This window comes from Pelophylax lessonae (assembly GCF_965119305.1).
Source record: "Pelophylax lessonae genome assembly, chromosome: 3".
NCBI classification, from domain to species: Eukaryota; Metazoa; Chordata; class Amphibia; order Anura; family Ranidae; genus Pelophylax; species Pelophylax lessonae.
In genome coordinates, this window is record NC_138770.1 from 434667131 (window position 1) to 434681304 (window position 14174).

General features: G+C 42.0%; 1 protein-coding gene across 1 annotated transcript in view; it reads right to left on the reverse strand.

The window, feature by feature from the left end:
* Positions 1-814: 814 nt before the first annotated feature.
* Positions 815-14174, reverse strand: part of ALDH8A1 (aldehyde dehydrogenase 8 family member A1) — a 42912-nt gene continuing 29552 nt past the window's right edge. Inside the window, exons 6-7 of the mRNA XM_082249436.1 lie at positions 5449-5610; positions 815-1317 (exon numbers count right to left, since the gene is read on the reverse strand). Coding sequence (XP_082105562.1) covers positions 865-1317; positions 5449-5610 — 615 coding nt within the window. The 3' untranslated portion in view covers positions 815-864. The remainder of the gene's footprint in view (positions 1318-5448; positions 5611-14174) is intronic.

Here is a 14174-nt window from a genome sequence, read left to right on the forward strand (position 1 = left end):
TAAGCCATATATTAACCATTTGTCAGAAAAAATGTGAGCTATTCATGGTATTACATAAAGTAACTGCTTTGCACAGCACTGTGTTCTACTGATGCTATTCAGTCTCTTCTTCTGATCCAGTGAATTGATCTCACTGCCCAGGCTCTTCCTGCAATGCAAAATTGGCTAATGTTGCCCAGGGGGTTTTTGTTTTGCCTTCCTTCTGGACAAAGCTGCAGGAGATGTGACAGGTTTAACATAAAGGACGCAAGTCTTTAATTACCTTATTATAGTACTTCTGATTCCCTTTGTTTTGTTTTGGATAGAATAGAGAAGGGTTATAATTCCTGTTATGGATGTTTTTTGCTTGTGTCACATTTAGGGAGATTTCCCTTTACTTCCTGTCATTGAGACAGCAGGAAATGAGAGGAAGTCTCTCCAAAGTGAGGCCAACTACTCTCTCTCAGCTTTCTGAACAGGAGTCCTCATTGGAAGATTTTCCCTCACCTTCAATTACTATAACATGTTGTATTTCTCATTTAGTTTTGTCCTAATGACTATGGTTTGAAGGTAAGAATTGTTTTAGACTCTCTTTTCTGCCCCCTCAGCTACCAGTCTTAATTTTTTGTATAGAGGAATGCAATACATAATCTGGTTTCTTTAGAGCAACCAAGACTCAGTTCTTCCCACAGACCAATAATAAGGACAGTTTTTGCTACTTCCTCGGGCTTGTCACATGGGTGGTTGGACTGGTGGCACCAGAATCCTTCGACATCCCAATGAACTTCTTATAGATATTATGTAGATTGTGAAACAATAAAATATAACAATCACGTTAAATGTTAGCATAGATTTTATTAATTGTAAATGTATATAAATACAAGTTCAATGTTTTATTGTGACAGTCTTGACCTCAGTAAAGAATTCATAGGAATCTTTTGCTCCTTCTCTTCCCAGTCCTGATGCTTTCATGCCTCCAAAAGGTAGGTTAAGGTCTCTCACAAGCCAACAATTGGTCCATACAAGACCTGACTGCAATCTCTTAGCAACACGGTGGACACGTCCTACGTCTCTTGTCCATATAGTGGCAGCCAGGCCATATTTGACTCCATTGGCTTTTTCAATAACCTCTTCTTCTGTGTCAAAAGGAACAACACATGTGACCGGTCCAAATATCTCTTCTTGCATACAACAAGAGGTTTCTTTCAGCCCAGTTATCACTGTAGGCAACATGAAGTAACCACCATGGTTTTCTGGTGGGATGTTTAATGTATCCACACCTTCTCCACAAACAACAGTAGCTCCCTCCTCTAAAGCCTTCTTCACATAGCCCTTTACCTAGGAGACAGAGTATGTCAGGTGTTCAGCACAAAACGGTACCCATAGCAGACATTTAAAAAAGTAAACTTTTTTTATACATCAGAACAGTATTAGAGGGGAACTCTTTCAATAGGAAAACTAGTTCTAGTGACATCCCAGGATCCCTCACTTTGAAGGGATTTTCTCTTACTTTTCGTTTTGGCTATGGGAGAGGAAGTGAAGGGAAATATTCCCAATGGAATAAAGATGGCAAAAAAACTGATAGGGGTTATAACCCATCCCCCCCCCTTACTCTTTCCAAAAAAAAATTCATTTTATGACACCCTAATAGACAGATAGCTGTAAATAATTTTATACCATCATTTCTCAGTAGATTTGATGATTGGAGGTTTGATCAGGTGCTCAAAATAGTGATTCAAGTATAATAACCAGTGATTTACTATCCATTTCTGTATAAAGATAATTTTTGTTTGAAATTATCCATTTCACAAGTTGAGTAAAATGACTGCTCCATAGTAATTCTATAAATGGGAAATGTCTACACTATTTGCAGATGATTCTTTTATTGAGGTAAAAAAAATGCTTGATACAAATTAGCTTTATATCCTGGGGTGTATTTAGGTTTTGTGCTGCCCTAGGCCTGACTAAACTTGTGCACCCCCTAATTTAAATATGACCCACCCCTTCCTGTAAAGGCCACACCCCTTCCTGTTTCTGACACGTTCTGTCATCTGTAAACCACAGACCACAACCACAGTGTATCAGTGCCCATCAGCGTAGCCTCATCAGTTCCCATCAGTGCCGCCTCATTACTGCCCATCAGTGCAGCATATCAGTGTAGCCTCATCAGTGGCCATCAGTACAGCTCCATCAGTGGCCATTAGTGCAGCCTAAGATATTTGGACTTGTGTTTGCTGCCCCTGATTGTAATTATAGGAATATTTCACTTATTTGTATTATGACTGGGATATCCATAGTCATTATACAAAAAAGTGAAATAATCAGTGGCAGCAAACACAAGTCCAGATATCTTATAAGATAGGAGTAATCTTACTAACCCAGTGACATATTGTGATAGTACATATGAGGTAAGCAGGTCCAAAATATTATTGGAAAAAGGAATGATAACTACGCTAAAGTTGAAAAAGAATTAAGTGAAGCAGCAACTTCAAGTGTGACCACACCCTCAAATCAATATGTATACAATAAGTCGCGCTAAGTGATCTAGAACAAATAAATGTCCAAAAAACAAAAAGTCCCAAATCGTGAAAGTAAAATAAATTGAAGAAATGATGATGAAAATCTTGATCAGCACACAAGCAATCCAGAGTCTCTTAGGTAATATGCTTACCAGACAAGCAATTAAAAATTGCGGGATTCATATGCCAAGGTGACTTGATTGTGTGAAGTTTCGGTGTTGGACACTCGAATCAAAGTGTCATAAATCATATAAAAAAGAAAAAAACTCCATAGCGTGATATCGTAACAGTAAGTGTTAAATGATAACCTTAAACAATTCCACCACATAAAGGTGTGAGTATCCGTCACCAGTTGTGAAACTGCTTACCAGAAAAATATATAGCAAAGACATAAATAACAATCCCAGTGTTAAGGAAGGAGGGAGAACCACCACCGATTGTAAAGCCTCTTACCAGATTTAGAAGTGTAATCAGCAGAGATAAGAAAGATCCTGAGTACACCTGAACATCAACAGTGACACTCAAAGACACTCTGAGCCCCTTACCAGACCAAAATAGTCAGATGCTCAAGATGTAATATTGCTCTATGCGCTCCCCCAACGTATACAGCAGACAATCTCAGGGACCAGGATAATGCCGGCAGATGAAACCAGACCAATCCAGACAGAAAGAAAAGCGCCAATAGTGTAAAATCTTGCTGACTGTTTTATTATTAAAAAGAAATACACTTACAAACGCATGAAGAATAAAAGCACGAAGGAATGTATAGCCACCGGCCAGACGGCAAAGCACATCTGCTCTCTCAAACGCTTCCGGGGATGACGTCAGCACGCCGTGACCCAACGGCGTTTCGTCCAAGGAGACGTTTTCAAAGGTGCGGACGGTGTGCTGACGCCATCCCTTATGCACCGCTCACCCGGATGTCCGGAAATGAGCGAAGCCAATTCCGCCATTTTGCTGGAGGGAAATGGTGAATGCAAAGGACTCAATATCTATGTTAAATGCGCTGGCTCAATTATCTAATTTAAACCTTGCATAAACCCGGAATGAGTACTTCTACATATCAAGTTTAACTGGTAAAATACAATAATATAAATTGCGTGTGCAAAAATCAAAAACGATGGCTTCTCAAAAACTTAGCACCATCTAGTGGCCAGATAGGGGAAGTGCAATGAGTATCAAGCCACCAGATAAGTGTCTTATCTTATCTGGTGGCTTGATACTCATTGCACAAACGGAAGCGTTTGAGAGAGCAGATGTGCTTTGCCGTCCGGCCGGCCGCTATACATTCCTTCGTGCTTTTATTCTTCATGCGTTTGTAAGTGTATTTCTTTTTTATAATAACAGTCAGTAAGATTTTACACTATTGGCGCTTTTCTTTCTGTCTGGATTGGTCTGGTTTCATCTGCCGGCATTATCCTGGTCCCTGAGATTGTCTGCTGTATACGTTGGGGGAGCGCATAGAGCAATATTACATCTTGAGCATCTGACTATTTTGGTCTGGTAAGGGGCTCAGAGTGTCTTTGAGTGTCACTGTTGATGTTCAGGTGTACTCAGGATCTTTCTTATCTCTGCTGATTACATTTCTCAATCTGGTAAGAGGCTTTACAATCGGTGGTGGTTCTCCCTCCTTCCTTAACACTGGGATTGTTATTTATGTCTTTGCTATATATTTTTCTGGTAAGCAGTTTCACAACTGGTGACGGATACTCACACCTTTATGTGGTGGAATTGTTTAAGGTTATCATTTAACACTTACTGTTACGATATCACGCTATGGAGTTTTTTTCTTTTTTATATGATTTATGACACTTTGATTCGAGTGTCCAACACCGAAACTTCACACAATCAAGTCACCTTGGCATATGAATCCCGCAATTTTTAATTGCTTGTCTGGTAAGCATATTACCTAAGAGACTCTGGATTGCTTGTGTGCTGATCAAGATTTTCATCATCATTTCTTCAATTTATTTTCACAATTTGGGACTTTTTGTTTTTTGGACATTTATCTGTTCTAGCTCACTTAGCGCGACTTATTGTATACACCAAAATATTATTGCCATCTTGTACAATTAAAAGTCTTAATTGTATATGATGCAATTCAATATGCTCGCTCAAGGACAAGGATGTTTAAAGAAATGAAATTATATTATTGACATAATGCCTGCCATACCTGGGGGCAGAGGAGGGTAGGCGGAGCATTAAGCTGCAGTGCCAGACTTATTAGCATAAGGGGCCGTCGGGCCAATTGTATTAGGTGTGGTTGGCGGCCTGCGGTCTGTCCGAATGTCCTCACCCGCCGGTATTATCATACCGGCAGGTAGCAGTGTGACCCCTTTATGTGGGTGCCAGACTTATTTGCTTCCTGGACCCTGCCCTCTGGCCCAATTCACCCCATAAGGCTGGCACTATACTAAAAAGTGTAGCGCAAGCCGGCAGGGACCCTTTTCATGCAGGAGCAGGGAGGAGGCTGTTTTTTTTTTTCTTTTTTTTGTGCGGGGGTGCAGCTTTTTTTGCTGCCCCCCCCCCCCCCCCCTGCAAAGTGCCGCCCTAGGCCTGGGCCTTGTTGGCCTAGGCCAAGATACAGCACTGTTTATATCTTTAAGTTCATTAAATAAGTTTTCTGGAATTTCAGTTGCTATAGTTTGTAGTAGAAAAAGTAATGAATAATTTCTACCAATGAACAAATTAATTTGCAAACAGGCACCTCATCATTTTTTATTTGCCTAATATTTATGCAGGTATTTCCAATCTACCTAGAGAATCATATGATTCATGAACCATGACTGTCTGGATTTTTGAATGGTGCAAGTTATATATATTGTTTCTTTGGTTTCTGCAGAGCTTCATATCAGTGGTGTGGGTTATTATGGATAGGGTAAGTATTTTATCACAAAAAATACTCTTTCCACTTTTGCTCTTTAGGACTGTATTAGCATTAATAGCTTACTTTTGCTAGATGGTTCTGACTGATTAAAGCTCCCATGCTGGCTGACGGATCAGATGGGATGCCGACCTTCCATTTTCTGGTAGCTTCTACAAACCTCTTTAGAAACTCTTTATAGATTGAACGCTGAACATAAATTCTGCTTGTACAGAGACAAATCTCCCCCTGTAAAATGACAAAAATTATTATTTTGTTTCTGCCTGTTCAAAAATAAATTTTCATTCAAAACTTAAATGTGATCCCTAACCTCTGCACGTACTGTGATTGTTAGGGCATGGCGCAAACCTCATGCTCCATCCTTCGCAGACTGGGTCGCCGGGGTCGGGGATATGGACTCCATCTGCCACTTAGAAGGTTTGATCTCCTGGGAAACGGATACACTCTCACCTGGTCAGTGAGGCATCACTTCCAAAACTTCCACAAATTTGCCACCTATCTCTGATACTGTTGCCCTATTATTCATTATCTTGTGAGGGATACCCATCCCTGCTACCCCATGTGATGCCTGGATCCTGCAATTGGTTTGTAATTTGATTTAAATTACCATCCCCCCCCCCACCCCCCCTTTTTCTCCTTCTTTTTCTACTTATTGTGGTTCTAAAATACTTGTTTTCTCTTTTGTCTATGTTTTTGGATATCAGTAATCTTCTAGGGGTTCTACATGTTTATCTAGTCATTGTCATTGCTCTGTAAGATGTATAGTGCCTTGAAAAAGTATTCATACCCCTTGAAATGTTCCACATTTTGTCACTTTACAATCAAAAAACGTAAATGTATTTTATAGGGATTTTTTGTGATAGTCCAACACAAAGTGGCACATAAAGTGGCACATATTGTAAAGTGGAAGGAAAATGATAAATGGTTTTCAAAATGTTTTACAAATAAATATCCGAAAAGGGTGGCGTGCATTTGTATTCAGCTCCCTTTACTCTGATACCCTTAACTAAAATCTTCAGAAGTCACCTAATTAGTAAATAGAGTTCTCCTGTATGTAATTTAATCTCAGTATAAATACAGCTGTTCTGTGAAGCCCTCAGAGATTTGTTAGAGAACCTTAGCGAACAAACATCATCATGAAGGCTAAGGGACACACCAGAAGGGTCAGGGATAAAGTTTTGGAGAAGTTTTAAGCAGAGTTAGGTTATAAAAAAATATACCAAGCTTTGAACATCACACGGAGCACGGTTCAATCCATCATCCAAAAATGGAAAGAGTATGGCACATCTGCAAACCTACCAAGACATGGCCATCCACCTCAACTGACAGGTCGGGCAAGGAGAGCATTAATCAGAGAAGCAGCCAAGAGGCCCATGGTAACTCTGGAGGAGCTGCAGAGATCCACAGCTCAGGTGGAAGAATCTGTCTACAGGACAACTATTAGTCCACAAATCTGGCCTTTATGAAAGAGTGGCAAGAAAAAAGCCATTGTTGAAAGCCAAAAGTCCCATTTGCAATTTGCGAGAAGCCACGTGGGGGACACAGCAAACATGTGGAAGAAGGTGCTCTAGTCAGATGAGACCAAAATTTAACTTTTTGGCCTTAAAGCAAAACACTACCTGTGGCGGAAAACTAACAATGCACATCACCCTGAACACACCATGCCCATTGTAAAACATGGTGGTGGCAACATAATGTTGTGGGGATGCTTTTCTTCAGCAGGGGCAGGGAAGCTAGTCAGAGTTGATGGAAAGATGGATGGAGCCAACTACAGGGCACTCTTAAAACAAAACCTCTTAGAGTCTGCAAAAGACTTGAGACTGGGGTGGAAGTTCACCTTTCAGCAGGACAACAACCCTAAACATACAGACGGAGCTACAATGGAATGGTTTAGATCAAAGCATATTCATGTGTTAGAATGGCCCTTTCAAAGTCTAGACCTAAATCCAATTGAAAAACTGTAGCAAGACTTGAGAATTGCTGTTCACAGATGCTCTCCATCCAATCTGACAGAGCTTAAGCTATTTTGCAAAGTAGAATGGGCAACAATTTTACTCTCTAGATGTGCAAAGCTGGTAGAGACATACCCAAAAAGACCTGCAGCTGCAAATGCAGCAAAAGATTGTTCTACAAAGTATTGACTCAGAGAGACTGAATACAAATGCACGCTACACATTTCAGATAATTATTTGAAAAAAAAAAATTGAAAACCATTTATCATTGTCCTTCCACTTCACAATTATGTGCCACTTTGTGTTGGTCTATCACATAAAATCCCCCAAAAAATAAATTTTTTTATGTTTTTGGTTGTAACATGACAAAATGTGGAAAATTTCAAGGGGTATGAATACTTTTTCAAGGCACTGTATACCCAAAGGAGAGGCATCCTGTTGCCTTTATTGTAGCTAACCTTTTCACTGTGTATACATCCTGCTGCCCTCTGTAAACTGGGTATATTGAGTATTATTTGAGAGGTTTTCATCTACAGATTGATAACCAAAGAAACCTCAAAATGTAGCGCTTGGGAGATGTGAGTCTATGCAGCCAAATTATGAAAATAATCTTGCTGGCTGTTACTTTTAGTCCCACAGAGTGAATTGAGATCACAAATAGATAGTAAAAAGCTGCAAAGTTTGTTGATTGAAAAATCATAAAAATGAAGACTTTAAAACAGACTTTAAACAGACTGATGGTGGTGTGTGTAAATATAATGATCCATCATGACAGTATACATGGCACAGATTTCTGCATAATGGCTTCACGTACCCTACAGGAGCCAGTGTTGGGAAGGAGACAGGAAGTGGTATGTTGGGGTAAGAACACCCCATCTCCACAGTGGGGATCAGCCAAATTCCAGAGGTGTGCTGCAGTGTGTGGCACCTCAGAAGGGTGTCCTTGTGTGGTAAGATGCCGAGATGGAAACAGCCACAACGCGCTGACTGTGTGCCACTGTGACACCATCCATGACTGTGGGGCACCAGACCCGCTGTGTTCACTAGCGAGTGGGGATGCCGGATGTGGGCAGTCAGACCGTCTGACAAGGCACAGGAAGAGAATGTAGGAGGCTGTCAGCTGCTACCACGCAAGCTAGTGGAAATGCAGTGTCTGCCAAAGGATGACATGACCAAAAGAAGGGCAACGTCCGAAACGCGTTGTCATGGCGACATCCCCATGACAGACAGCTGACTATCAGCTCTATCATCCTTTGGCTCACACTGCATTTCCACTGGCTTCCATGGTAGCGACTGAATGCCTCATACATCCTCTTCCTTGCCTTGTCAGGCAGCCAGACCTCCCACATCCGTCATCCACACTCGTTCTTGGCCCAAGTGGACACTGCGGGTCTGCCGCCACACAGTCACAGATGGTGTCACAGTGGCACACAATCAGCGCGTTGTGGCTGTTTACATCTTGGCATCCCACCACACACGGACACCCTTCTGAGGTGCCACACACTGCAGCACACCTCTGGGATTTGGCTGATCACCACCACGGAGATGGGGTGTTCTTGCCCAGACAAACCACTTCCTGTCTCCTTCCCAGCACTGGCTCCTGTATGGTACATGAAGCCATTATGCAGAAATCTGTGTCATGTATACTGTCATGATGGATTGTTATTTTTACACACACCACCATCAGTCTGTTTAAAGTCTGTTTTAAAGTCTTCATTTTTATGAATATTCTATCAATAATGTTTGCAGTTTTTTACTATTTGTGATCTCAACTAACTCTGTGGGACTACAAGTAACAGCCAGCAAGATTATTTTCTTAATTTGGCTGCATAGACTCGCATCCCCCAGTGTTACATTTTAAGGTTTCTTTGGTTGTTCTCTTGTGTATTGGCACCCTTTTTGGTGTGATATATATCCCTCATAGCTGTGGGTGGATATCTAGGTGATTCATTTGCCTATTGCTGATTTATTATACATTATTTTATCTTTATATTTAATGTTTTCATGGTCCACTATAGTGAGCCTGAATATTTTTTTGTTGTATCTACAGATTTATATGTACTCCTAATGCCTGCTTATACCCCCAATGGGTAGTAATGCTCTTTTGTTATTTTCCCCATGGAGTATTTCCATGTTTTCCTTTTGTTATGCTTATTACAGTATATTAGCATTTACAATGTACTTTTACTAATAGTGTACTGACTACCGATATGTCTCTGTGCTTTATGTTCTTTTTTTTTTTTCTTATGAATTTGTTATAAACAAAACTTTAATAAAAAATATTAAACATATTATGAACGTGATCCCAGTGCTAGGATTTTACAATTTTATTTGCAATGCAGACTGATTCATGATTATGTAAGCAAAGAAAGATGGAGCCAAAGTGAAAGGTATTGCACATAGCAACCAAAAAGGTACCACCTTTCACTGCATGCTTCTGTAATCCACAAGTGTATTTATTTTAGGTTATCCCACATGTTTAAGATATGTACAATGACTCCATCTTGTGGTAACATCTAACAATTGTTACTATTTTTGTTCTTTGGCAAGTATTGACATTTTTTTTTGGATTCTGATTATTACTGTAGGTAGCATTTAGCCATATTTTACTCTTCCAGTTGAATGCAAACATAAAAAATAAAGTTGCCCATACACAGTAGAAGTACATCTCATAAACAGACATTAAACATAGAAGCATTAATGAACATCAGTTACAATGTCATAATGACTAATCATGACGTTCCTGTTTCCGCAAATTGTACAGACCCGAAACAAGCCCCCTGAAGTTTCATTCCACAATCCCAATACCCAGAGCAACTCCTCAAACATGCTATCCTGTCACTAATATCAGACACTCCTAGCTTCCCACAGCTGTTTCACTTTTCCTGCGAAAAAAAACAGCCCGATTGGTTCCTAGCCATTTCCAGTAGGAGACCAGTGACCAAACCAAAGAAGAACCAAACATTTTTCTTAACCCGTAGTATTCAGTAACTGTCTACTCCAGTCTTAGCCTCTGACCAATCTTACCTGCCAGCCTCACACCAGCCTGTTTGTCTGCCAGCCTCAGACAAGCCTGCTTGCCTGCCAGCCTCAGACCATCCTGCTCACCTGCTAGCATCAGTCCAGCCTGTCCCTGTGTTTGCTGTTCCAGTACAGTCTGTGATCACTATTGATGTCCAGCCTGTATTCATGCCAGCTGTTCCAGCTCAGTCTGTATTCGTGCCTGCTGTTCCAGTCCAGCCTGCCTCTGTGCCAGCTGTCCCACTCCGGCCTGAATTTTTGCCAGCGCTCCAGTCCAACCTGTCTCTGTGCCAGTTGCTTCAGACTAACCTGCCTTTGTGCAAGCTTCTCCAGTCTAGTTTGGTTCGGCTCTGGCTGTCACCAATCTGCGTTTGGTACTTTCAGCACCCCATCTTTCCTTCTCTGACATCAATCCTCTTACATCTTCCTAAGAGGTCTGATTTCTACTTTGGACAGGCTTTCTCTTTCAGCTAAGTGGGGTCCTCAACCATTCTCTTAACTGTTAGGCTCTCTGACTTTGCTCCACAGATTCTGCATCTTGTTCCCTTTTCCACTGTTCAAGAAGCCTTGCACCATTGTCTCTGCTTCATTGGTTTTATACCCTGACTCTGCTCCAAAGGCTTTGAACCCAGTCTTTGTCCAGGAGTCTTGCACCCTGTCTCTCTACTTTAGTGGTTTTGCCCCTGACTCAATTCCAAAGACTTTGGGACCAATTTTTTATTTCAAGAAGTCTTGCATGCTGCTTCTGCTTCAGTGGACACCTTAACTCTGATCCAAAGACTTTGCACATTGTCTATTCCAGAAGTGATGCATCTTGTCTCTGTTGCAGATCCCGATCTCTTGCACCCTGTCTATACTTCTGATTTCCTGCTTCTTTACTTGGCTTCCAAATTCCTGTAGCCCAATTTGGCTTCCAAAATCCTGCATCCCAATTTGGTTTCTAGAGTCCCAGACCAAAGCAGCTCCAGAGGTCTTGTAGCCCAATTTAGCTTCCAAAGTCCTATACCCCAATTCTGATTTTCTTCTGACTTGTCCAAATGAATGATCCTATTGGTTTTCCACCTGCTGTTCAGCCGGACCCTGCTGCTTCTTTGCCTGCTGTCTAGCCTGTTCTGGTTTTGTTTGCCCAAGGTCTTTTTAGTAACTTTTCTGTTCCTGTTGTTCTTTCTTCCTGCTGCGCCAAAGCCTGGTGGTCTAAACTTGTGCTCCAAAACCAGTGGTGATACTCAGGTTGCCGGCCCTTGTTGCAGGGGCCTTTTGGAAAGTAGAGGAGTTCTATTTGAGCTTCTTTGCTCCTCAGGCAGATGTGCTGTGTCTCTCAGTACACTCGAAGACCCATATAGGGTAAGTGGTTCAATGAGAACATCTATGTGTCTGCTATCCAGCAGAACAGTATAGATCAGTTTTAAAATTTTACAAAATGTGAAGCACCCAACCCCCTAAAAAGAATACAATAAAAATACACACTAAATACCGAACTCAAGTGTATGCAAATCAATATATCCATATAAAGAAATTAAAAAGTGGTGGGTGTTTTTAAACCATATGTAAGCAAATACATGTGCCCTTATATAAAACTATCTAATTATCCTTAAAGTATATGTAGCACCCTCCTAGTCAGGTGCTTGATAGACAGAATAGTTTTGGGCTCTTTCTGCTTAACAGCAGAGCAGTAGGCTAAATCTATGTGCTCCCTGCTTCACAGGGAGCAGAATCTGTTAGTTAGGCCTGTTACATGTGTCCATGTGTGATTCATCTGGGCTGAAGGAGTGTTCCCACTGTGTCCAATGAGGAGGCCTGTTGGACAGTGGAGGAAACCCAGCCAGAGACACACAGGCTTTTGTAGCTGTCTCAGTGGGTTGGCACAGACAAGTGGTGCATCCTGGGATACGCTATAAAAGCCAAGGGCACATGTGGCAGGGTGTCTTTGGGTGGGAAGCCGAGTCCCAGAAGGAGGGTGATGGCTGTCTCCTGTTCTGAAGCTGTGGAAGGTGGTCACAGGCAGTCGGCCTGGTGAACCAGAAAGTGTGGCTGAACCCAGAGGTCCAGTGGAGGCTGACTGGTGGAGTTTAGAGGCAATGGTGACTCTGGAAAAACAGTGTCCGTGAGTACAGAAGAACTTGCCCAGGGTCTGCCAGGAAGGGGACCACTCCAGAGTCTAGAGTCAGGAGACGGGTGTCAGCACACAGGTAGTGAGAGTAAAGGGGGTGCCAAGTTTAGAACCCTGAAGGGAATATCCAAGCAGGAACATTTAAAGCATCTTCACTTCAGTAGCAGAGTGAAGCAGCGGCCTTGACGCATTCTACAGTTAGCTGTCCTCAAGACTGTGAATAGTTAATAGTTGGAGTATCCCACTCATCCCTTCTCCTATCCAAGTTCTCAATAAAAACACAAAAAACAACATCCCCTGGATTGATTATTGACTGAGCCAAGAACTTTAATTGCTGTTTATCTGCTGTCAGTTGCTAAGGATAACCCAGAGGAATCCAGAAAGTGTAATTCTCAGCAGTCCTCTAGGGGGCAGTGCTACATTTAATTAACACCTTCAACACTGGGCAATTTTACCCTCTTCCTGCCCAGGCCAACTTTTAGCTTTCAGTGCTGTCACATTTAGAATGTGAATTGAGCAGTCATGCAACACTGTACCCATGCAACATTTTCATAATTTTTTTAGACAGACTGAGGTTTCTTTTGGTGGTATTTAAACACCACTGGTTTTTTTATTTTTTGCTAAACAAACCAAAAACACCGAAAATGTTGGGGGGGGGGGGGGGGGGGAATGTAGCACTGTCCCCGTAGGGCTTGCTGTATGATGACTTGTTGAGCCTCCTCTGATTACCAGCACACAGTCACTTAGGGTACATTTCACGCATTTAACATTGCTCCCAATGGCTCGTTGCTCATAAACAGGCCATGGGTGTTGGTTTTTAGTATTTATTGTGGAACTTGGATGTGAGGAGGAAATAATGGTACACTCCAATTGGAACTATGTACATTGGATAAGAACAACTCTCACTTGGCCTCACCAGGTTGCTTGTGGAAGCAGTCACACTGCTTAAACCATACTGCCACACGTATGGAATGGGTTAAGTCTCCTTGTTCTTTCTCCAGCAATAGACTTGATGATCTACATTCTCTTCAGGATATTCACTAGCATGCCCTTTACTGACACCCGCCCACTGACTCTTAGCTGCAAGGGTTGCCCTTCTCAGGTAAGACTCCTTGACACAGATCTGTACTCACTGTGGTGCAGAATCAGATCCTTCAGTGTCTCCCTTTCCAGTCAGCTCCACAGGACCTCTGGGTTCAGATTCCTCTCCAGTTCTCTAGGCCCTCTGGTCGACTACCTGAGGCCGCATGGCACCTCTACAGAGAAGGAGGCAGCTGCCCCCTCCCTCCGGGACTCCGCTCTCCTGCTGAAAGACCCAGAGGATATGTGCTCCTGGCATTTATACAGTGTCCCAGCATGCATCGAGGTTCTTTCCTCTGACAAATCACCAGGGCTGTATGTATTAAACGCCTGTGCACTCATTTATCAGGTTTCCTCCCTCTGTCCAATATGCCTCCCTATTGGACCAGTGTGAAACACTCTGCTTACAGACTGAGTTGCACCTGAGTACATTGAGCAGACCTCACTAGCAGATCCTGCTCTCTGGTAGTCAGAGAAGAATATAGATTTACCTGAAATCCCTCTGGTAAGCAGAAAGGATTCAAAACTATACTTTCTCTATCTCTAGCACCTACCTAGGTGAGTGCTACATTCATTTCTGTATAAAATTTTGCAAATAAGTAATTTTTGATGTGCGCTGATGAGGCTGC